We start from the raw sequence: 26,482 nt of genomic DNA, 5'->3' as shown, positions 1-26,482 counted from the left end.
ACTGCACTATTAAATGATAAATGGGTTGTACTTGTATAGCGCTTTTCTACCTTCAAAGTACTCAAAGCGCTTTGACACTACTTCCACATTTACCCATTCACACACTGATGGAGGGAGCTGCCATGCAAGGCGCCAACCAGCACCCATCAGGAGCAAGGGTGAAGTGTCTTGCTCAGGACACAACGGACGTGACGAGGTTGGTACCAGGTGGGATTTGAACCAGGGACCCTCGGGTTGCGCACGGCCACTCTCCCTCTGCACCAAAAGCATCAACTTGAAACTACAGACTGAATGTGAATTTATTTTGCTTTCTGGAGAACGTTGGACATCTGTAAGTAATCACAACAAGCTGGGATTGCATTGTATATTTGTTTAAACAACTGGTTCAAGTAAAGAAGAGTTTAAACACACTTATAAACCTCTTAAGTTGTTTATAAGTGCATTTACAACATTATGGATTAGTACCTTGTTTCCAAGATTATTACAAACTGACTTTCAAATTGTGCACTTAAGTTTTTCTACACTTTATGTCTCCAAGTTTTGAGCAAATCCATGAGTTGCAGTTGAGTAAAACAAACAAAAACATTCCTGCATGACATTCTGACAGCCAAATTGCATTTGTACCCAAATGTTGGTGTATTTTCTTAAGCAAATTGTATTAATGCAGGCAAATGATAACCTGTGATTAATCACGATTAATATTTTAGCCTGATTTAGCCATTTCTTTACCACTTTTGACGTGTGTTTGTGGTCATTGTCCTGTTGGAACACCCAACTGCGCCTAAGACCCAACCTCCAAGCTGATGATTTTAGGTTTTCCAGAAGAACTTGGAGGTAATCCTCCTTTTTCATTGTCCCATTTACTCTCTGTAAAGCCCCAGTTCCATTGGCAGCAAAACAGGCCCAAAGCATAATACTACCATCACCATGCTTGACGGTAGGATTGGGGGTTGAAGGCCTCACTTTTTCTCCTCCAAACATATTGCTGAGTATTGTGGCCAAACAGCTCAATTTTTGTTTCATCTAATATCATATGGACAAAGATAAGACCTTCTGGAGGAAAGTTCTGTGGTCAGATGACACATACTTTTGACCCAGCAGAATTGGTCACATTTTCAGTAAATCCATAATTCATAGAAGTACCAAACTTCATGAATGTTTTTTGTGACCAACAAGTATGTGCTCTAAACACTCTGTCACAAAAAAATAAGACTTGTACAAATAATTGGAAACTCAAGACAGCCATGACATTATGTTCTTTACAAGTGTAACTTTTGACCATGACTAAGTAGGGCTACCTGTTGTGCAGTGATTCCATTTGCGATGGCCTGTTGCACTGACTCTCTTGTGACATGAGCCACAACTACATTGGGGAGACGATACAACATTTCACTGAAGAGCGCAACGAGAGCAATCTGAAGTTCTGAGCCTGGAGGGGACATAGAATTAGTGCAGAAATTACTTTGGTTATCTGTAATAAAATTAATGATAATGCATATTTGATTATATTTTATTTGCACAAGGGTATGGAAAACCAAATTAAACAGGCCAAATTGAAAATACAACTTTTGCAGTGATATGATTGAACATTGTACAATAAGTGCTCATACATACTTGTGTAGGCGTAGATGCGATAATTAGTTTCAACAACAATAAATCCAGCATCTCCAGTACCAGGAATAGAGCCACAGTTAGAAGAGAGAGAAGAAGAGCTGCTGGTAACTCCTGCAGCCAGACTGATGGCCAGCCTGGTGGGATAGTAGCGCCTTGACTTTCTCTAGAAAAAGGCAAAGAAAAAAATGTCCAACAATAATGTCCACCTGTTCCTAAACCAAACAGCATTTTTTTTTTCTACTTGACCTCTACTTTGTTGAAAAAATTTAGCGTGATTACATAACCAAAGACCAAAATAGCAGAAGAAAAGGACAAAACAGTTTTTTTACGTAAAGTAGTATGTAATTTTTGCCTTTGTCTTTCGCTTCTGGATTATTTTCATGTTCGGCTTTACCATCATTTCCGAGCCTGATTTTCTACTTTAAATCCTGTTAATGTTTTCTGTGGTACTGAAACATTGTCAGTATGTAAACAAGCTAAGTTAATAAGAAATGCATGGTTGACAAACACGTTTTTTCCTACCGAGCATCCCCCAAATTTTGATTATACACTATCCCAAATACTATTATGAACACATTAAATTTAAACATGAATCAGATGCCCTCCTCCTTACCCCCACATAGCAGACTTTACAGTAATCCATCACTGAACCAGCTTCTTTCACCTGTTTCATTAAGGCTTACTGGACTTTACGTGTACAGTATTTTCCTACATGATTTCCATTGAACATTTTGTGTTTTTATTGACATTCGTAAAATTCTATCTCAATATTTTGTAATTGCTTATTACATCTTATTTTACTTAAGTTCTTGCTATTTTGACTTTATTTCTCGTGTTAGCTTTTTTGAACCAACACAATTCCTTGAATCTGTAAATGTACCTGGCAGTAAAAAAATATTTTCATAAATCTATGACATATGTTTTAATGCCCAAAATAACTATATGTCCGAGGTAAATAGACATCTAAGTAGAGAGCATGTGCTATTAGGATGAACATGCTAAACATGACAATACTTAAATCGTCAAACGTTAAGTCTAAAATGCAGCCAAGGGGCCATTTTTGGAACTGCAGCTTATTTCCTTGGCATTGTCTAAAAATAAAATTAGATATTAAAGAAGTTTGCTTGATTCATTTTAACAAAAAAATGCTAAGATGATGATGTTTTGTAAAGGTAGCTTATATATTGACCGAGATTGGATTGGTTTTTAGCATGTTTAAAGTGGCCCCTATATTTATATACTGTATTTTTCGGATGGTAAGCCGCTACTTTTTACCAACACTTTGAACCCTGCAGCTTATGAAACCTTCCAGCTACTTTTTACATTTTTCTTTGTTAATGTTTTGATTTCAACAAATAGTTTTCATTTCATTGCCATTTTTTGGACGAGTTTGCTTACTGCAAGTGCTGCAGGATGAAAATGTAGTTCCTATTTTGTGCCTTGAAACGGAAGTAAAACTGTCCATAGTTTTTCTGCTTGAAAGGATTCTTTATTCATCACTCCAAGCAACATTTGTAAGTTTTACGATATAAATAAAACAATTCATACTTATGAAACCGTTCAAAGTGTGATGTGTGTAGGAGTGTTTTTTAATGCATATTTGTACTTGCTATCTTAATGTACCCAAGCTAGCATCATTAGCATCAGCGGACATGCCAAGACATATTGTAGTAAGAAAAACAACAGGTTTATTGCAAACAAGCAATCTTAATTGTCAAAGCCAACAGTCGTTGAAGTGTAAATTCCGGTTGTTAGCGTTGAGGTATTGTGTGGCAGAACGATCGCTGTGGATCGACTACGACCAGTCCAAAATAGTTGGAATCCCCGTGTAAGCTTTCCATTCAGTAAATGGCATTCTGCTCAACTTCTGTGACCAAACAGCTTCTAACTCCTGTTACTTGTTGGAGGGTATTTTGTAGTCCATTAGGAATGGTTGAAAGGACGATGTTGAATGTTTGAGACAGGTAGTGTCGCGGATGACCTTTGTTCAGGGATGGTTTTTTAAACCTTGACATAGATAGCTTCCCTCACTCGTCTTTCGTACCATCCATCCTCCCTGTCCAGAACCTGTCCATTTTTGTTCTCAAAAGAGTGCTGTTTCTCCCTAAGGTGCAAGTAGACAGCTGAGTCTTGGCCTGAAGAGTTTGCCCGTCCATCTATGCTGTGCAATGCTGTGACCTACTCAGTGGCCTAGTGGTTTGAGTGTCCGCCCTGAGATCGGTAGGTTGTGAGTTCAAAGGCATACCGAGGCATACCAAAGACTATAAAAATAGGACCTGCTGTTTTTTGGGGGGGCGTGGCTAAGATGCACACGCAGTAGTTTGCCTCTGCAGTTACTCTGGTGAAAACTGTAAGATTTCATTTTAACTCTGCTTTTTTTAATTAAAACTGACAACCCTTGACCAACTATATGCATGCTTATCCCCCTGGGTGAGTTATACTCTATCAAGATATAGATAACAACGATTATGCCCAAGACATTAAGGAAGAAATCAGAGTCACCTGTGGCCGTAAACGAGCTCGAGCCTAGCGCTGAGATGGCGTCATCAACTTTGGAGAAGTTGCTGGATAAAATACTGGAGTCTATAAACAAACGTTCTGACATGCATGAGGAAAAGCTTGAGGCTCTTACAAGCAAGCAGACGGCACTGACCAACAGAGTGCAAGCCATGGAGCAGCAAAGTTCCGAACACGAGCGCCGCATTCAAGCGCTCGAACAAAAATTGACTCAAACGCAGAAGAGGAACGAGAAATTGGCAGCTAAAATAGACAAATTGGAAGGGCGCTCAAGACGTAATAACATAAAAATTGTCGGGATACCAGAGCAAGAAGAAAAGGGAAGACTTACGGATTTTGTTGCGGACCTGATACCAAAGTTGTTTGGAGCGAGTAACCTCTCCAAGCCGGTGGTGGTGGACCGCGCGCACTGTGTCCCGCTCGCTTGTTATGGTGACGGCAAGCGCCCCAGGAGCATCATTGCAAGAATACACTTCTACCAGGATAAGGAGCTACTTCTTCGACTGAGCTGCGGCCAGGAGCTGATCTACGAAGGCCTGCGTGTGTTCCTGTTTCCAGACTACATTGCCGAGGTGACAGCGCAAAGAAGGCCGTTTCGAGAGGTAATGAACATGCTGCGGGAGAAGGAAATCAAATTTATGCTACGTTTTCCAGCTCGCCTGCATGTGGAGTACAACGAACAGCTAAAGGTGTTTACCTCTCCTACCGAAACTTAGACCTTCATTATAAAACATTTTAGTGACTAATTATCAATAACGGCTCTACCACACAAGGCTTATGATAAGTATAAAAGCAGAAATACACATTTTCAGTGAGGTTTATTTCACCGGAGGACGCAGGAAAAAAAAAAGAAAACACTTCACTGTTGAGCTATTTATTGCTTGGGGCAGTGAACGCAGCTACGAGCATGCACCCTGCGCCTGAAGATGGGGATGGGGGACTTTTGGACTGGGGATTCGTCCATCACGACATCTTATGGACAACATCACAATGGAGATTTCACTCCAAAACATTGAACTGCACACGATGGGAACAGAGGGAGGGAGGAAGGAACAATGGGGTGTGAGTGCTGTGTATGTGTGAATCTGAGCATGAATGTGGAGGAAAGAGATGCACAATAATATTTTAACTTACTAATTACTAAGGTTTTTTGTTATGTAAAGATAACAAACCCTAAAACACTATGATGTCAACTTGTGAGAAAAAAAAAAATCACACTAGTTTCATGGAACGTTAGGGGCTTAGCCAAAAATATTAAAGCAGGGAAGGTTTTTTCACATTTAAATTCATTAAAAGCAGATGTTTTAGTCTTACAAGAAATACATCTCTGTAAAGACAACCAACACAAACTTAAAACTAACTGGATATCTCAGGTTTATCGTGCACCCTTTACTTCACAAGCTAGAGGTGTAGCTATTTTATTTCATAAAAATGTGCCTTTCATACTTACATCAAAAATAATTGACCCTATTGGAAGATTTATTTTATTGAATGGTCATATTACATCCTATCCAGTAACTTTTTTGAATATCTATGGACCAAACTCCGATGACTCAAACTTTTATCATCGAGTCTTTGATCTACTTCCTGATGATAACTCCTCTCATATCTACATCGGTGGTGATTTTAACTGACTTTTGGATCCCACTTTAGATTGTCAACTAAATCTCATGTAATTGCTAATTAAACTAAAACTATTATTAATCTTATGAGATCAAGAAATATCATAGACATATGAAGAGTAAAACACCCTAATAAAAGGGAGTATTCATTTTACTCCACTGCACACAATTCTTACACAAGAATTGATTACGTTTTAGTTGAAGCTTCTGCCCTCTCCAATGTCAGTAATCCTGAGTTCCATAGTAGAATCATCTCATATCACAGTCCTGTGAGTTTGCAGATCCAAATTGATCTCCTTAAAATCAAACAAAAATGGAGATTTAACCCACAATTATTATTATATGAAGATTTTAAAGAGTACATAAACAAGATAATCCAAGATTGTATTGAGGTGAATGATAACGGAGAGGTCCCACCATTGTGGGAAGCTCTTAAAGCTACTGTGAGAGAATATATAATTTCATTTGAAAGCTGAAAACAAAAAAAAACAAGAAAAAGGCAGAACAAATTAGAGAAAGAAATTAAAGAAATGGAAGAAATGTATTTAAATTCTCTTTGGCAGTCCGACTACAATAAGATGCTGAAACTGAAAAAAATAATACAACTCTCTTCTTCACGGGGAAGTATCTAAACTCATGCTGAAAAATAAAAATAAAAATGTTGAAATATCCGATAAAACACAAAAACTTTTATCGAGACAGCTCAAAGGAAATCAAGCCAAAACTGCTATTCACAAAATATGCTCAAAAACAGGTGAAACATGTACAGACCTACAGGATATCAATAGAGTCTTCTTAGACTTTTATTCAGAATTATATAAATCTAGTTGAGCTATATCGGCTAATGATTTAAATGATTTTTTTTTACCTCATTAAACCTACCACAACTGAGTCCAAATCATCAGAATCATTTAGACAACACTATTTCAACTGAAAAACCGAAAAAAATCACTGAACTCTTTCTCCGTGAATAAAAGCTCTGGTCCAGATGGATTTGGTGCGGAGTTTTATCAAGCTTTTAGTGAAATACTGTCCCCTATAATACTTAGAATGCTAAATGATTCTTTCGTGAACAATAAACTTCCAAGCTTTTTGTATGAAGCCCATATATCTATGATACCAAAAAAGGGAAAAAATCCACTTGATCCAGCCAATTAAAGACCTATCTCCCAGCTCAAATTAGACCATGAGATTCTAACTAAGGTACTCGTAACAAGATTAAGCAACCACATAACAGAAATTATTCATCCGGATCACGTCGGACAGACCTTTTGGCAATGTACGGAGATTACTGAACGTGTTGTACTCAGACTGCACAGGAAACAAAAAGGCCGCCGTCCTGACTCTGGATGCTCATAAAGCTTTTGATTCAATTGAGTGGGCTTATCTTTTTCATGTTCTCAAATGATTTGGGTTGGGAGAAAATTTTATAAAATGGGTTAAAATAATTTATTTTGTACCAAAATCATATGTCATAACTAATAATGGAATATCGGATAGTTTCTAATTACATCGCGGCGGAGACAGGGTGACTGCCTTTCGCTCTTACTTTTTAATTTGGCCCTCGAACCACTGGCTATTGGTTTAAGAATGAACTCTAAGATTAAAGGATTTTCAGGGGCCTCATCAGAGAGTCTCATCTCACTTTATGCAGATGATGTACTTGTTACACTTACTGAGCCAGAAATTGCATTACCACTTCTTTTAGAATATGTAGACTCTTTTGGTAGAACATCTGGTTATAAAATAAACTGGTCCAAAAGTGAGCTTATGTTCCTAGGAGACAATGTTAAGATCAGTCAAAATCCAGTTAAAGTCGCAGAAAATTACATATCCTATCTTGTCTTAAAAATATCAAAAAATTATGAATCATTACTAAAGTTGAACTTTACTGAAGCCTTTGAGAAACTGAAAGTGTGTATTGAGTATTGGAAGACCCTACCTCTCTCTATGTTAGGCAGAGTGAATGCTATCAAAATGATCACTATGCCAAAATGTATTTATCTTTTTCAAAATTTACCAATTCTAATTCCTGCAGATTTTTTTCAAAAACTTGAATCTTTACTTCTAGATTTTGTGTGGGGATGTAAAAAACGCAGAATATCCAAAAAGCACTTATTTAGATCTACAAAGGAAGGGGCACTGGGTCTTCCAATGTTCAAAAATTATTATTGGGCATCATATCTGAACGCGTTGACCTATTGGAAGATGGGATTCCCAAATAATGAATCTCTTAATTTAAAGGCCTACTGAAATGAGATTTTCTTATTCAAACGGGGAAAGCAGGTCCATTCTATGTGTCATACTTGATCATTTCGCGATATTGCCATATTTTTGCTGAAATGATTTAGTAGAGAACATCGACGATAAAGTTCGCAACTTTTGGTCGCTAATAAAAAAGCATTGCCTGGACCGGAAGTAGCAGACGATGTGCGCGTGACGTCATGGGTTGTGGAGCTCCTCACATTGTTTACAATCATGGCCACCAGCAGCGAGAGCGATTCGGACTGAGAAAGCGACGATTCCCCATTAATTTGAGCGAGGATGAAAGATTTGTGGATGAGGAAAGTGAGAGTGAAGGACTACAAAAAAAGAAAAAAAATGACTACAGTGGGAGCGATTCAGATGTTATTAGACAAATTTACTGGGATAATTCTGGAAAATCCCTTATCTGCTTATTGTGTTACTAGTGTTTTAGTGAGATTATATGGTCGTACCTGTACAACCTGAAGGTCGGCTCCGCACCGTTCTTCAGCACCAGTCAACGGATTGTGGCGATGCCCATTTCTGCCCTTCGCAAGGGACCCTCTCCGAAACACGATCTTTCAAAACGATCGCTGCATAATAAATACACTGTACTTTGTGAGTGTGGTCCAATCCAATAGCAATAGTGTGCTATTGGATTCCTCTGTTTCTCCGTGAACAGAGGAAGTGGTCTGCAACACTACCTGTCCCTCACATATGAAACAGTCCTTTCAACCATTCCTAAAAGATTCTGCAATTTAGCCTCCAACAAATAACAGGAGCTAGAAGCAGTCTGGTCTGAGAAGATGACCAGAATGCCAATTGTGCCATTTGTTTACAACTAAATGGAATGCTTCCGAGGGGGATTCAGACTATTTTGGACTGGTCTTAGTAGGTCCACAGCGATCATTCTGCCACACAATACCTCAATGTTAACGAGGGGAATTTACACTTCAACAACTGTCATTAGCTTTAACAGTTAGGATTAAAACATTTTTTTTTCTCACTACGATAAAGCGAAAACATCCTTGCCCAAGCACACCCTTTTGTTTTTTAGTAGTATAAATATTTGGGGTTTTGGCAACAACTGCTGGACTAGATCTGACCAATCTAAGTCTATGAGCATGAACTGATGAGCCTCATCGGATGAGCGGCGAAACGTCTTACAAGTCAAACCAAGCAGTCCAGTTGTGATCAATCAAGAATCTTTTTGTTTTTTTCCAAGATGGCGCCACTGTAGTGGCTGCTGTTTGTAGGAGCTCTGTGCTCTTGTGTCCTCCTTTTGTGTTTCCCTCTTGTTTTCATGTGTTATATATATATATATATATATATATATATATATACTTCTTTATTTTTTTTTGCCTTTTGGTCCGGGACCCTTTGGGGCTGTGTGACAAGGGGTGGCACTTTCGTGACCTCTGCGGTGCTTTTTTGTGGACTTCTGGATCTGCCTCCCATGAACCTTTTGGCCATGGAGACCAGCTGCTGGGTCTCTGCTACACCATAGTCAGTTTGGAGAGACTGGAGGAGATGCAAATGAAGAAACAGGGCTGCGGAGCTGGCACTGAGCGCCGGGACAGACAAGCTTCACATTGTCTTGGCTGAATGAGCAGGTATCGGACACCTCAGACACCTTGGACGTATCCTCGCTCACCCATGCGGACTGGACACTGGCCGAGAGTTGGTTGGCCACCGAGAGTGGAGACGGCTCTCTTGGTTGCTTTGTTGGATCTGCTCCTGTCTCTGGCCATGCTCTCTCCACCCCAGCAGACGATGGCGTGGAACACCGCAGAGGACACCACAGTGTATATGTTTCTTTTACTTTTTATTCATAGCTGTATGTAGTAGTGTCCGGTTGCATCAGCTCCGCTACTTTAATGTCTTTCATGTCCTTTGATGTTTGATGTTTCCCTCTTACACACATGTAAGAGGGATGTGTACTATGGCTATGAGTTGTTTTTTTCCCTTGGACCGCCTCCCCACGGGCCCAGGCTTAGACTGATTTTTTTTATCCTATTTTATTTTAATTTAATCTTTTATTTTTTTCTCCTATTCCCCCCTACTTGTTTACCTGTATCTCACCTTTTTTGTAAGGGGCGCCGGAAGTTGGCAGACCCGTCAGTGATCCTGTTCTGTCTCCCTGTAATGTTTGTCTGATTTGAATGGGATTGTGCTGAAAATTTTAATTTCCCTTGGGGGATTAATAAAGTATGTCTGATTCTGATTCTGAAGTAAATAAACATTTTTAAAATCTTACCTACCAGTATGTATTGTACCTGCGACTTTTAGACCGGTGCAGTGTATGTTAAAAATATATTTTTCTTCTCGAATTTGGTGGGTGCGTCTTAAATACCAATGCGCTCTATAGACCAGAAATTACGGATTTTTTTAATATGCGGTATTCGCTGGATAAAGTTTAGAACCCCTTTTCAAGATCATGCTTCAAATGTTGCAGTAGAGTACAGTATTTGTCTTTTATATTATTATGTTATGGTGATCACAATAGATTCACCAAGGGTGACTTCCGTTTCCATGCCGATAGAGCCATTGTTTTTACATGCCTGTTTTTCAAGACAAGTGGGGCGTAAAACTGTTGATGCACTTTATCAATAACACATCTTCACAATGGTAAGCCTTTGACGTGAGTGATCTCGAATGACAACAGAGGACTTGTGGCCTTAACAACACGGCTAATGTCAGCACCATCTTGGCAGAACAACCTACACCATTGATTTTAGCACATCGAAGCCAATTTCTAGCTGACAGGAATTACACAGGATGTGATAAAGTATTTCCTACGTTGTGGGCGTGTTGGAAACCTCGACGACAGTCAGAGCAATAATGCTTAGAGAATCCATATAGACATGTTGAACTTTTTTACACAGTTTGTCGAAACAAGTGACTTTATATTCGAGAAGTGATGCAGAAAAACATAATATATGTTGACCCTGTTTTGCTGCAGCAGAAATACAGCTTTCCCATGAGGACCATTATGTCCCTTCTCATCTAAAAAAAATGCTACAAAAAGTGTGTGTTAGCAAATCTTTCCTGCCCCTCTCAGGGCTCACCTTTCTTTGGAAGACCAGTCCAAATTCCCGAAGGTGCTGCAGAAATGTGAGTAATGACTCACTCATACCCTCCACTGAGTAATCCTGAGGCCAACAAAAACACATCCACAAGAACAACAAAAAAGCAAACCCAGACAAAAGGCTGAATGTTTTTGCAAACACACAAAAAGATGATAAGTTAAATTATAATGTACCTACTCTGCCCAATGTAGAGAAGCTGAGTTGAAACAAAAATGACAATATCTCCACCAGGTCCATCTTTCTGAACTGCAACAAAAAAAATACATACATCATATATTTAAGTAAGTTTGTATTACACTCTCTATAAAACAGTTTTATTCAAGACGCTGTATTATCATGGGAGCCATAGCACACAATTGGCATGCATTGGCACGCCCAATAGTGCTCATTCCCTCCAAAAATAGGCAGTTTTTTTGCAGAAACCCCCCCACACATTAACCCAAAGCCAGCGTTGGAGCCAAATGTCCTTATTTGTTTACATTGTTTATTTTATTTTCTTTAATTGATTGCTGGCCTCAGCCCATAGGGAATTTCCTTTTTTGGTGGATTGCTCCGCCCAGTTCCTGTTATGTATCAGGAAGTGTTGACAGAAGGAGCCTGCTGATACGGGGTGGTTACCATCGTAACCTCCTTTAAATTGGGTCCAGGTGTGAGCACGGGCAGGGCGATAGAAAGACAAACAGTCTTCGACTGTGTCATCAAACGTGTCGCGTCAAGCCGTGTCGAGGCCGTGCCGTGAGTTTTTGTGACAATGCTGTATCAATATGCCAGCCAAGGTCAGCATACCTTTTGTGTTATAGCATACATTTGATTTAATTTTTATAGCTTAAAAATAAACAGATTTTCATATCCAATCACAGTTCTACAGTACTGGACATTCTATCATTTACACGCGTCAAACTGGTCAACACAGTCGCCCTCAGTATTGGCCCAGAGGTAAGGGCTATACATCCAGTATTAATGTTTAAATATGTGAAAGTCAATATGTTACGTAACTAGCGAAGCCGGTGGCGTTTGTGGGTGTTGTTGATAAATGGCTTTCGCTTTGCATAGTAGAGTTTTAACTTTCACTTACAGATGTAGCAACCAACTGTAGTTACTGACAGTAGTTTTCTGAAGTGTTCCTGAATTATATCCTTTACACACTATGTATATATATAAAAATATATATACATATACGGTGGAAGAGGGGTTAGTGCGTCTGCCTCAGTAGTCCTGGGTTCAATCCCGGGCTCGGGATCTTTCTGTGTGGAGTTTGCATGTCCTCCCCGTGACTGTGTGGGTACCCCCCGGTACTCCAGCTTCCTCCCACTTCCAAAAACATGCACCTGGGGATAGGTTGATTGGCAACACTAAATTGGCCCTAGTATGTGAATGTTAGTGTGAATGTTGTCTGTCTATCTGTGTTGGCCCTGCAATGAACATGTGCAGGGTGTGCGACGCTTTCCGCCCGATTGTAGCTGAGATAGGCATCAGCGCCCCCCGTGACCCCAAAAGGAATAAGCGGCAGAAAATGGATGGATGGATGGATATACACACATATATATATATATATATATACCGTATTTCCTTGAAAAGCCGCCGGGCATGTAATATGCGTCTGCCTTGAATTACTGCCGAGCAAAACTCGCTCACCAAATTTATTAGCGCATGCTTACTTTTATCACCGGGTCAAACTCGTAACGTCATGAGTGACGCTTCCCCTGCCGTCATTTTCAAAATGGCGGAGGAGTTTTTTTTTTTGCTTTTAAAGTGGATAAACCAGGGGTCTTGTTCCACAGCCGTACAGATCACACTAATGGTTGTGATATAAAACAATTTTAACACCCTTACTAATATGCGCCACACTCTGTGAACCCTAACCAAACAAGAATAACAAACACATTCCTGGAGAACATTGGCTCTGTAACACATTATAAACGCAACATAAAAATTACCCAGAATTCCACTGCACCCATGACTCTTGGCTATGTTATACATCCGCTAGCACCAACCCCCACCCCTCTCCGTGTGTCGGTTGAGGTGGGTTGGGGGCCGCAGAAGAATTTTTTATAATTTTTTTTTTTTTATCACACTCAATTTTTACTGCATGCCATTGGTAAGCGCAGGGGTGAGAAGAGGTTTTAAGATTATTAGCGCCTGCTTACTTTTACCGCATGCCTTGATTATGCGCAGGTGTCAGAAGAGGTTTTAAATTAAATAGCGCCCTGGCGGCTATTCAATGAAATACGGTATACATACATACATACATATATATACATACATACAAAAAAAGATGAAATAAAATTAAATTAAAAAAAAAAAAAATATATATATATATATATATATATACATATATATACACACACACACACACACACACACATTTTATGTATATACATATTTTATTAACATAATGGATATATAATTAATAATCAACGTGGTTCTCGCTTGGAAAAGGGTTGGGAAGGAGATCCTGCCCCAAGTGGAGGAGTTCAAGTACCTAGGAGTCTATTTCACGAGTGGGGGAAGAGTGGATCGTGAGATCGACAGGCATCTTCAGTAATGCAGACGCTGTATCGATCCATTGTGGTGAAGAATGAGCTGAGGCGAAAGGCAAAGCTGTCAATTTACCCGTTGATCTACGTTCCCATCTTCGCCTATGGTCATGAGCTTTGGGTTATGACCGAAAGGACTAGATCACAGGTACAAGCGGCCAAAATGAGTTTTTTCTGCCGTGTGGGGGGCTCTACCTTAGAGATAAGGTGAGAAGCTCTGCCATCCGCGTGTAAAGTAAAGCCGCTGCTCCTCCACATCGAGTGGAGCCGAATGAGGTGGTTCGGGTATCTGGTCAGGATGCCACTCGAACGCCTCCCTAGAGAGGTGTTTAGTGCATATCCAACCGGTAGGAGGCCACGGGGAAGCCCCAGGACACGTTGGGACGACTATGTCTCCCGGCTGGCCTCGGAACGCCTCGGGATCCCCCGGGAAGAGCTGGACGAAGTGGCTGGGGAGAGGAAAGTCTGGGCTTTCCTGCTTAGGCTGCTGCCCCCGCAACCCGACCTCGGATAAGCGGAAGAAGATGGATAGATGGATGGCATAACTATATTTGAAGAGTACGAGAAAGTTTGACTCCTACCTTGACTACTTCTGTGACAGCCTCATTAATTTATTAATTATTAGAAATTAGTTTTGTGTAAAGTGCTGGAATATGACATTCCAATGATGTGTATCACTATGTATATGGGACACAGTGTCAGTTGTACGGACAGAAGATCGTTTTTTGGTTAGGGTACTTTTAACACCTTGTAGGAAAGCCATCACACGATCCTGGTACAAACCTGAAAAACTATGGCTGGACATTATTAAAGAAATATGGACAATGGAGAAAATGACTCATATACTAAATATAAGGGAAGACCTGTTCAAGAAAAATGGTTAAAGTGGATCATTCATTTCGAAAAACATTCATGATTTTTATTTTTGAGATGATAAGTAACCTACTGGAAAAATATGTATTTTGCTACATGCATGTTGTCTTATATCTATTAATGATCATTATGGTTATGTTTTTTTAAATTTACCTTTAAAATAAATAAACAATAAAACACATTTTTTTAAATGGTGATTTATTTATAGGTATGATGTAGGTATTGTACTTATTTTAGGTTTTTTTTTTCAGTTTGGATATCTGTATATTTGTTTTCGGTCAAGTCTATGAAAATTTGTTCCATTAAAACTCCAATAAATCAAATCAAAATCAAATAATAATCAACAAATATTAAGTGCGATGAGGGTTGACTTGTCCAGGGTCTACACCGCCTTCCTCCCGATTGTAGCTGAGATAGGCTCCAGCGACCCCGAAAGGAATAAGCCGTGGGAAATGGATGGATGGATGGATATTATGTAAAAAAAACAACAACAATGCCTAGCAAGCTTTAAACACACTAAGAGGACTTACTGTATGTTTTACCATAAACATACATAAACATGCAGCTATTTTCGCTCTACATTGATTAAAAAAAATTAAATCAAAATAAGGTTTACGACAGTTCTGCCAGCGCCAATGACAGTCAGCTGTTTTGGAAACGATTGCTGATAAAACAACTTTGACATGCAGGACTTTTTTTGCTTTGTGCCCGAAGAAAGGTGATGAAGTTAACTTGCGTGTGTTGGTTGTGCGCGCACATATAAAGCGCCCGAGCGACTAAAAAAAACATGATGTAGCTTCTTCCTTGTTAGCGTATACTGATGTTAAAGTACTGATGTATACTTAATTGCACATGTAATATATCACTATATTAATGAGTACATGCGTTATAATCCCACAAGAGTTTTGCTGCGGCGCATGCAGGTCCACGCGCTTTATGAACTTAAAACATTCAAGAGGTTTCCTGGGCTCCTTTTTACTCTGCGCTGATTTTAGAAATAATATACACTTGACTGCACATGTAATAAATCACCATAATGCTGACTAAACATGTCATTGTCACATGTAAAAAATGCATAAGTGTTTATTGTAAGCGAACGGTGGTGCTGAATTTCCCCCAGGGATCAATAAAGTACTTTTTATTCTATTCTATAATTCCACGAGTTTTGGGTTTCAGCAGCACAGGCACGTATGCGTGTTTTAGACACACACAAAAAAAATTAAGATTCATAAGACCTCGTACGATGTGTTTAAACCCAACAAGGCAGTGTTTTTACGCTTTGGAAATGACAGCACACAACCATAACGTCTTCAGAGGAGTACTTCGTTTGAGCCGTGTACACGCATACGCTGAGCAAAGAGTTTTGGATCTCCTCACCTTGGCAGCATTTGCAAAGGTGTGCATTTCTAACGACAAAAGTATGCCTTTGTGTGTGGTTAAGAGGCCTAAACGCAGAGATAAATCTGTGTTTATTAAGTATCCGTTTTCGTGATGACATGACATTAAAATAAATTTGGAAGTACCAGTGGGCCAGATTCATTATTTGAACTCCTGACATCTCGTGGGCCTTAATGAACAGGCCGGCGGGCAGCACTTGGCCCGCGGGCCATAGTTTTTACAATATTGTAAAGCTAAATAGATATTTTATCAATCCCTTCAGGGGAAACTTGTTTGTCACAAACAATACACACGATTACAATAAAAATACAGTATCGAGTACAGGGCAACATGTACGTGACAATACCTGAGCAGTTTTGAGGTATTGTAGGGTAAAATACCACAACTGAGAGGGCGTGTCCAGGAGGAGGAACTGGAACCCCGCAGAGGTGATGAAAGGGGACTCCCCCGCCTCACTGAAAAACATAGTGGGTGACAGGATCACAATATTGCCTGGTAGTAGAGAACGCAGCCCTGACAGTTGAATGTCTGAATTTCCTGAAGCTAATTGGTGCAATTATTAAGATCTATATAACATTACTATATTTTCCATACCATATTATTAAATATTAAAACAGCCTTACTATTGGTCAGCATCCCAATGTTCGACCTGAAGGTTGATGGTATATACAGTAGTACTGTATGTGCCATGGACCATCTCATCGCAAAGAAACAGGCCAAGAGCCCTCACTAATACAGCGTCACGGTGAGTTGAACTTTCACTGCACTTATTTTTGCTGTATTTATCATGAATGGCCGGTTCGTGAAAACGATGCCGTCCCTAAAACGGTTGGTGACCTCTGTATTAGATATATGGTGTCTAAATTTAAGGAGGCTACTACACCCATCTTCAACTCCATTTTATTTCCAACTCCAACAGAGAATTCCAATATTAGTCACAAAGCAATGAGTTTGGGAACGATAAAACTATATCATTGCGAGAACCTATCAATCCAGTTGTGCCACTAAAACTAAACGGGAAAGTTAGCTTTATGGTACAAACTCACTCTAAATGTAATATCAATCACAAAAATGGAGAAATGGAGGTTTGAACCCACTGAAATCAGAATATTTTAATATGTACACCGTTTGTAGCGTTTGCCTAAACGCAGATTTTGCAGGATTCATTGGCACATAAACGAGACCCCAAATTACTTTCTGAACGACTTCTTTTACATGATAAAAAAAATATGAATACATGCTCTCAAAGCTGAAGATGGCTTCATCATTAGAATTGTAAGTGGCTTTTGAGCAGTAAGGGGCTAACATACCTTTTCATGAGGCCTGCTTGAGTTAGCAGCTGAGCGAGATCCTGACTGACAGCAGCAGTGGTAGAACCCACCATAAACTGCAGGATGACCTCCCAGCGTTCCATGGCGTAGCGGTCTAGACTCTCTATGTCCCGAGCGTGCCGGTCAGGACCTAGGCAGGTGCCCTCGTCTGCCCACGCTTTGCCCCTACACATTGACACAAAAAAATATCTTTTAGAGACATTTTAAAGTTTTACATATGAATTGGACACGCGCACCATGCACGCACACACATACACACACATACAGACGCCTTGCAACTGCATTTTCTCCGACTTAACTTTCGCCTGTCCCACTAGACACACCAATAAACTTGTATATAGATGTAAAATGAAATTACTCATAGGAAGCCATTTGTTATAACTTTGTGTCATGATACATGCACATTATTGAACACATGAAAAAGAAATGTGAAGGATTGTACCCAAAAGCTGATTTCCATCTGCATCTCATTGCAAAGAAACAAGCCCAGGGCTCCCACGAATTCAGCGTTATAGTGCGTTGTATTTTTCATGCACTTATTTTTGCTGTATTTATCTGGCACAAGTGGAAAGCCGGTCCCTGAAAATAATGCCTACATTAAAGGCCTACTGAAACCCACTACTACCGACCACGCAGTCTGATAGTGTGTAAATCAATGATGAAATATTAACATTGCAACACATGCCAATCCGGCCGGTTTAGTTTACTAAATTGCAATTTTAAATTTCCCGCGGAGTTTCTTGTTGAAAACGTCGCGGAATGATGACGCGTGACGTCACCATTTGCGGCTAAAAGTCGTCTCTTTCCATCGCGCAATTAAACAGTATTCTGGACATCTGTGTTGCTGAATCTTTTGCAATTTGTTCAATTAATAATGGAGAAGTCAAAGTAGAAAGATGGAGGTGGGAAGCTTTAGCCTTTAGCCACACAAACACATGGTAATTCCTTGTTTAAAATTCCCGGAAGTGAAGCTTTACTATGGATCAGAGCGGTCAAGCGAACATGGATCCCGACCACTTGTCAACCGGCAGGTTTCAGAGAGAAAATTGTGGTAAAAAGTCATCTCTTACCGGAGATCAGCTGAGCTTGCGCCGTCCTGCTGCAGCTGCCGTAAACTTCCCTCAGAGACTAGCGTCAAGACACCCGTGGACACACCTCTCCGACTATCAGGTACTATTTAATCTCACTAAAACACAATCAACACAATAGAAAGATAAGGGATTTCCCAGAATTATGCTAGTAAATGTGTCTAAAAACACCAGAATCCGTCCCAATGCAATCGCCTTTTTTTTTTTTTTTACTTTATTTTTTTTTTCTAGTCCTTCGCTATCAATATCATCATCCATAAATCTTTCATCCTCGCTCAAATTAATGGGGAAATTGTCGTTTTCTCGGTCCAAATAGCTCTTGCTGCTGGAGGTTCCCATTATAAACAATGTGAGGACGTGAGGAGCCCTCACCCTTGTGACGTCATCGTGTGCAACTTCCGGTAAAGGCAAGGCTTTTTTTATTAGCACCAAAAGTTGCAAACTTTATTTTCGATATTCTCTACTAAATCCTTTCAGCAAAAATATGGCAATATCACGAAATGATCAAGTATGACACATAGAATGGACCTGCTATCCTCGTTTAAATAAGAACATCTCATTTCAGTAGGCCTTTAAACTAGTCTGTGGTGCAAAAAGGTTCGGGACCACTGCTCTAACCCATACAAAACAATTTTTTACAATGTTAGTAAACAGTTTTCGACCTGCACCTATTCTGCAATTTCTTGTATTGCGCTCTTGAGCACAGATGCAGCTTTCTGTTTTGATAAGTAATGTGAACAATGTAATGAGAAAGATGTTTAACAGATGGCAAAAAGATCATTAATATACTCTGTACACTATACTGCTGGGGGACCAAGATCATAATAAAGAGAAGCATGGTACAGGCTAGATTAAAGTATCAAAAAAACATTTTATGGCTGTCCTTATTGCTCACGTTGACTTGGTATTCGCGGGCAGGTGGTCTCAGCACACAACCACCACGAATAGCAGAAATCCAGTGAGTGACTGCGGACTAAATGAGTAGTGGGTTTCACTGTAAAGTGCTTTGTATATCTGAAATATGAAAAACAAATTCCAAATAAACCCAGTCCATTATTAGTATTTGTATTCATCCACTGTAATGTAGAACTGATTCTACCTGTATGTCTGTATTATTGTTGCCAAATACAACTGCCGGTACTTCTTTAAAAATTAACTAGTTGGTATAGCAAATGCCACAGTGAACCTTGCCTCATTTGCTAGCATTCGCTAGCTGCCTGTTACAGTCATCCCTTGCTACATCATGCTTCACACCATCATAGATTGAAGTCTAGATAGTACTTTTTCACGGTTTTAACTATTTCTTTTTGTGTCACATTACTGAGGAACATTGAGTTGGGATTTCTATCTATGGTGTCATTATAGTTCTCAGTTGAAACTGGGTCTGGAATCCTTTCCTCCAATTTTAGTCAAATATTGAAGCTTTCAACTACTTCCTTCATGTTGTCATTATTTATGTATCTGTCTGAGAAGTATTACCACATTTTTCGGACTATAAGTCGCTGTTTCTTTCATAGTTTGGCTGGAGGTGCGACATATATTCCGGAGCGACTTATGTGTGAAATTATTTACACATTACCGTAAAATATCAAATAATATTATTTATCTCATTCACGGAAGAGACGACGAAAATGTCAGCAATCGTCACACACACGTCAGCAATCGTCACACACATGTCAACCAATAAGAATTTGGCGGGGTAGGGTCATGGTAGAAGTGCATTGTGGGTCATGGAATGCTAACTGCTATATGCTACTGCCGTAACGATTAAAAGGGACCATTTCCTCGCTGGCGGTAACTTATAAAAACTGAGAACGGCTGAACAAAAATGGCACCGAAAAGGAAATTATGTACTGCTGATTACAAAATATCAAACAATATTATTTATCTCATTCGTAGAAGAGATGAAGAAAATGTCAGCAATCGTCTCACACACACGTCAACCAATAAGAATTAGGCCGGGAGGTTCATGGCAGAAATGCATTGTGGGTCATAGAATGCTAACTGCTATATGCTACTGCCGTAGCTACTAAAGTGGATCATTTCATCGTTGGCGGTAACTTATAAAAACTGAGAAGGGCTGAACAAAAATGGCACCGAAAAGGAGATCATGTACTGCAGATTACAAGCTGGACGTAGTGAAATATGCAGCAGAAAACGACAAGAGGAAGCGGCGCATACCTTTGGAGTTGACAGAGTTGTTTAGAAGCGACATTGAGGAAGAAGTTTTCATCGGATTTATCGATTAGGAGTGACAGATTGTTTCGTAAACGTATAGCATGTTCTATATGTTATAGTTATTTGAATGACTCTTACAGTAATATGTTACGTTAAAGGGGAACATTATCACCAGACCTATGTAAGCGTCAATATATAACTTGATGTTGCAGAAAAAGGACCATATATTTTTTTAACCGATTTCCGAACTCTAAATGGGTTAATTTTGGCGAATTAAACGCCTTTCTATTATTTGCTCTCGGAGCGATGACGTCACAATGTGACGTCACCTAAGTAGTCAACCGCCATTTTCTCAAACACATTATAAACATCGAGTCAAAGCAGCTCTGTTATTTTCCGTTTTTTCGACTGTTTTCCATACCTTGGAGACATCATGCCTCGTCGGTGTGTTGTCGGAGAGTGTAACAACACGATCAGGGACGGATTCAAGTTGAATTACGTAGAATGTGCATCGATTAGCACGGCCTGCTAATTGATGCTAACATGCTATTTAGGCTAGCTGTATGTACATTTGTAGTTATATTTGCATCCTGCCTTTCCCTCCACCCACATTTAATGCACAACAAACACTTACCAATCGACGGATTTAAGTTGTTTCAGTGTCACAAGATGCGAAAGTCCCGATCGTTTGGTCTGCACATTTTACCGGCGATGCTAAAGCAGACATGGCACAGAGATGTATGGATATCCTGCAGATACATTTCCAACGATAAAGTCAACGAAATCACAAAAGTGAGTTTTGTTGATGTTATTGACTTATGTGCTAATCAGACATATTTGGTCGCGGCATGACTGCCAGCTAATCGATGCTAACATGCTATTTAGGCTAGCTGTATGTACATTTGTAGCTATATTTGCATCTAGCGTTTCTCTTCACCCACATATAATGCCAAACAAACACTTACCAATCGACGGATTTAAGTTTCTTCAGTGTCACAAGATGCGGAAGTCCCGATCGTTTGGTCTGCACATTTTACCGGCGACGCTAAGGCAGACATGGCCGAATAGCGTCAATAGGTATTCGCTCAATAGCTTCAGTTTCTTCTTCAATTTCCTTTTCGCTATCTGCCTCCATACTCCAACCATCCGTTTCAATACATGCGTAATCTGTTGAATCGCTTAAACCGCTGAAATCCGAGTCTGAATCCGAGCTAATGTCGCTATATCTTTTTGTGCTATCCGCCTGGATAGCATGTATATCACTGGATGACGTCACAGGAAAATGGACGGTGGCTTCACAGATAGCAAAAATCAGGCACTTTAAAGCCTTTTTTCGGGATATTCCACAATGGGTAAAATTTTGAAAAAAACTTCGAAAAATAAAATAAGCCACTGGGAACTGATTTTTATTGGTTTTAACCCTTCTGAAATTGTGATAATGTTCCCCTTTAACATACCAGGCACGTTCTCAGTTGGTTATTTATGCATCATATAACGTACACTTATTCAGGCTGTTGTTCACTATTCTTTGTTTATTTTAAATTGCCTTTCAAATGTCTATTCTTGGTGTTAGATTTTATCAAATAAATTTCATCCAAAAATGCGACTTATACTCCAATGCGACCTATACACGTTTTTTTCCCTTCCTTATTATGCATTTTCGGCCGGTGCAACGTATACCCCGGAGCGATTTAAAATCCGAAAAATACGTTAAACCCTTTTAGTGCTATTTTTTATAATGCTATTAAGCATGCCCCATTTTGTTCTCATATTTTTTTTGTTCCCGTCTAATAATTTCTACATGTTCCTAGTATGTTGGTTAGCTTGTTTTTATACGGTACTTTTTGTACTTATTTTCTGCCTCTGTAGTTCTTTGTGTTATATATTTTCTATATAATGAATTCTTCTTATTACAAGCATTTTTTAATCCTTTTGTCATCCAGGGTTGATTTTTATTTCTGTTCGTTCTCTGCTTTCTACTGAGTTGTTTCAAAGAACAATGTTTGTCATAAAGTATTATGAATGTGTTGAAAAGATGTTCATATGCTTCATCAACATTATTTTCATTGTACACAGTGTCCCAGTTTTGCTTATCAAGCTTATTTTTTAAAAGCAATCATCCTCTTCTCTGTGCATTGTCTTCTTTGAGATACAAGTATTTTGAATTATGAGCACCATCATACAACCCATATACAACTCGTATGTCAATACACCATTGTGGCAGTATTAGCGCCGTCCTACTTGTTGTTAATTGTGACTTGTTGGAATGGCCTCACATTCAAGTTTGTTGTGTTTTAGCTGTGATAATCACTTACACTGTTCATACATTGTATTGTTCTTAATATTTCAATCAATCAATCAATCAATGTTTATTTATATAGCCCCAAATCACAAATGTCTCAAAGGACTGCACAAATCATTACGACTACAACATCCCCGGAAGAACCCACAAAAGGGCAAGGAAAACTCACACCCAGTGGGCAGGGAGAATTCACATCCAGTGGGACGCCAGTGACAATGCTGACTATGAGAAACCTTGGAGAGGACCTCAGATGTGGGCAACCCCCCCCCTCTAGGGGACCGAAAGCAATGGATGTCGAGCGGGTCTAACATGATACTGTGAAAGTTCAATCCATGGTGGCTCCAACACAGCCGCGAGAGTTCAGTTCAAGCGGATCCAAGACAGCAGCGAGAGTCCCGTCCACAGGAAACCATCTCAAGCGGAGGCGGATCAGCAGCGTAGAGATGTCCCCAACCGATACAGGCGAGCGGTCCATCCTGGGTCCCGACGAGCGGTCCATCCTGGGTCTCGACTCTGGACAGCCAGTACTTCATCCATGGTCATAGCGTCAAATGTAAAACGTGTCAATATATCAATGTGTAGACATATTGTGGTGTGTATTGGGTTGGAAAATCGGGCTTCCTGCCTCACTAAGGGCCGTATTCTCCCGTGTGCTTAAGTGAAAAGAATTCACCACTCTCGACTTAAGTGCTTTTGTTCTTACGGGCTGCTTAGGCTGCAATTAGTCCAGCTTCCAAGGAAATATTGCACTTAAAGTTTAGATGCAGGTACACCACACGTGATAAAAGGATAAAACTAACTTTCAGAAACCCATCAAATCTAGTCTGATCGCTTCAATTGAGACACCTGAAAACATCTATTGAAATGAGAATAAATAGGACCAAATGCCACTCTGAATTAACAATCAAAAACAAAAATGCACATTCTTGTCTCGTAGGCTCTACAACAGCGGAAGAGAACTACACAGAGTACTATCCATCCATGCAGAAAGTATGGCCAACTTAATTTCAAAGTTGGCTTCATGTGAGGACCTTTTGAACAATCATTTAGGAGATCCTCTGACCATATTCTCTCTGGTTTGTCAAAATCACCTCCCATGACTACAGACTCCAATGTTGAGGGTAACTTTGAAACGGAGTTGACCATACTCTTTTCATACACGAGTCTGGGGCTGCACATTTATCGGCCATGTTCGGACATCCTAATACAAACGAACATTATATGCAAACAAAAGAGTAATATGGACCTTCACTATTCAGTTATTATTTTAATGTTAAAGAGAACAAATAAATGGGATAAAACTGCTGTGATATGAAAAGGGGGAGGATTAAATAAGCCATGCTTCATCCTACTCCATTTTGAACGTGCTGTATTCAAACAACTGGAAATATGTGATGCATTACATTGTAATTGTATTGTATGCAGTTCGAAATAAACTGAACTAAACTTAACTGAAAAATGGATATATAATGTAGCGTCTATCAATTGATTTTTTTTAACTGGTAATGTCAAACTGTCAACTGTCACGCTCCCCCTCAAAAAGCACATGCACACAAACACACTGACAGCTGTCAAACACCATCTTCACGCGTTTCTAGAAGAGTCTAGAACAGGGGTGCCAAACGTACGGCCCGCGAACAGGTTTTATCCGGCCCGCGGGATGAGTTTGCTAAATATGAAAATGAGCTGAAATTTTTAAATGAAAGAAACGGCTGTTCTGAATGTGTCCACGAAATGTCACAATAGCAATTATGTGTATGTTCGTAGATCAGGGGTCGGCAACGCGGCTCCTGGGCCACATGTGGCTCCTTGATCACTCTGATGTGGCTCAGCTGCTTACAATATCAGTGCTTTTCCCAGTAAAATCCCTGGACTAGCATTCTTCGGTTTTTACCCGCACAACTATTTTGAAGACGTGTCGTGATGACAATCTCTTACACGTATCGTCGCGCCCGCCTTCACGCCATGTTATTTGCGTGCCAGCCAGCCACATGTAGCCTGCGACCCCTGATTGCACACATCATCAATTGCAAGGCATACTTGTTCAACAGCCACACATGTTACACTGATGGTTGTGAAATAAATAACTTTAACACTATTTCTAATACGCGCCACACTGTGAACCCACACCAAACAAGAATGACAAACACATTTCGGGAGAACATCCGCACTGTAACACAACAGAAGAAATACCCAGAATCCCATGCATCTCTTCCGGGCTACATTATACAACCACGCCCACCTCAACCGACGCACGGAGAGGGGTGTATAATGTGGCCCGAAAGAGATGCATTGGATTCTGGGTATTTATTCAGTTGTGTTTATGTTGTGTTACAGTGCGGATGTTCTCCCGAAATGTGTTTGTCATTCTTGTTTGGTGTGGGTTCACAGTGTAGCGCATATTAGTAAGAGTGTTAAAGTTATTTATATCACAACCATCAGTGTAACCTGTGTGGCTGTTGAACAAGTATGCCTTGACTTACATGTGTCTGCAATAACCACAATCAATATGCGACTGGGTTGGCAAGCTTTTAGCGCAGGTTGTAGGGGGCGATAAAGGTTCCCCCATCATAGCATGCCCTCATTATTGTTGTAGGGGGCGATAAAGGTTACATTCGCCAAAATAGATGAACTGAAATTCGGGAGTCTCCCGGAAAAAATAGGTGGGTTGGCAAGAGTGATGCTGTCAAGCGACATTCATATCAATCTTGCAGGCCGCATTAACGTTAAATTTTCATATTAAGGTGGCCTGTCTGAGACCCCTGGTTTAGACATAGCACAAAGCAAAAAAAACTCTGTACGCAGTGTTATTTCATTTTAAATTTCAAAAGAGTTTTGTGGCTCCCATTGTTTCTCTTTATTTTGTGAAACGGGTCAAAATGGCTCTTTGAGTGGTAAAGGTTGCCGACCCCTGTTGTAGATGATGCTACATATGGGGAAAAAAAACAACCACAATGTTAATGCAGCAGTCGAGGAAAATTAGCAAACTACATAAATAACATCCTGTAATTTGATGTGGATATTTTATTATCTTGATAGATTGAAAATAAACACCAATGAGTGAACTGATGAACATTATCACATAATTTATTCAGAAAGTATAAATAACGACTAGAGATGTCCGATAATGGCTTTTTTGCCGATATCTGATCTTACGGTATTGTCCAACTCTTAATTACCGATTCCGATATCAACCAATACCGATATATACAGTTGTGGAATTAACACATTATTATGCCTAATTTTGTTGTGAAATCTGAAGTTGTCTTTGTTTTTAAGTTATCGGGCCGTGATTTTACCAGTCCGGCACACTCGGGAGTAGATTTTTCTCGACGTGGCCCCCCATCTAAAATGAGTTTGACACCCCTGGTCTAGAAACTTATAATGAAACATATAAATAATGTTCAACAAAGTGCAGCTGGTGTTACATTGTACAATAAGCAGCACAAATTGAAAAATAGAGCAAAACGATACAAGAAAAATGCATTAATAGTAATTACTAATAAGACTGATTTGTTTTGAAAAGTATGTGTAACATTTTTAGCCTTTTCAAATAAATTGTATGCATTATTGACAATTATGCAAACTATATGATGACATCATAACTAACCTCCCCGACCACGCCCCTAAGCATGCCTCCACCGCCACAAGTAAATTGAAAATCTGTGGGAAACGTTGGGCTAACATTC

General features: G+C 39.7%; 1 protein-coding gene across 2 annotated transcripts in view; it reads right to left on the bottom strand.

The window, feature by feature from the left end:
* The window catches only part of gtf2h4 (general transcription factor IIH, polypeptide 4), a 58,832-nt gene that overhangs the window by 10,599 nt on the left and 21,751 nt on the right, over positions 1 to 26,482 (bottom strand). For both annotated transcript variants that reach the window (XM_061908308.1, XM_061908307.1), the window contains 6 exons: positions 17,205 to 17,390; positions 16,241 to 16,349; positions 11,264 to 11,332; positions 11,066 to 11,149; positions 1,615 to 1,777; positions 1,299 to 1,429 (listed from right to left, as the gene is read on the bottom strand). In XM_061908308.1, coding sequence (XP_061764292.1) covers positions 1,299 to 1,429; positions 1,615 to 1,777; positions 11,066 to 11,149; positions 11,264 to 11,332; positions 16,241 to 16,349; positions 17,205 to 17,390 — 742 coding nt within the window. The remainder of the gene's footprint in view (positions 1 to 1,298; positions 1,430 to 1,614; positions 1,778 to 11,065; positions 11,150 to 11,263; positions 11,333 to 16,240; positions 16,350 to 17,204; positions 17,391 to 26,482) is intronic.

Source organism: Nerophis ophidion, linkage group LG08, assembly GCF_033978795.1.
Source record: "Nerophis ophidion isolate RoL-2023_Sa linkage group LG08, RoL_Noph_v1.0, whole genome shotgun sequence".
Taxonomy (NCBI): Eukaryota; Metazoa; Chordata; class Actinopteri; order Syngnathiformes; family Syngnathidae; genus Nerophis; species Nerophis ophidion.
The sequence above is the reverse complement of the archived record's forward strand: the minus strand, read 5'-3'. Positions and strand labels throughout refer to the sequence as shown.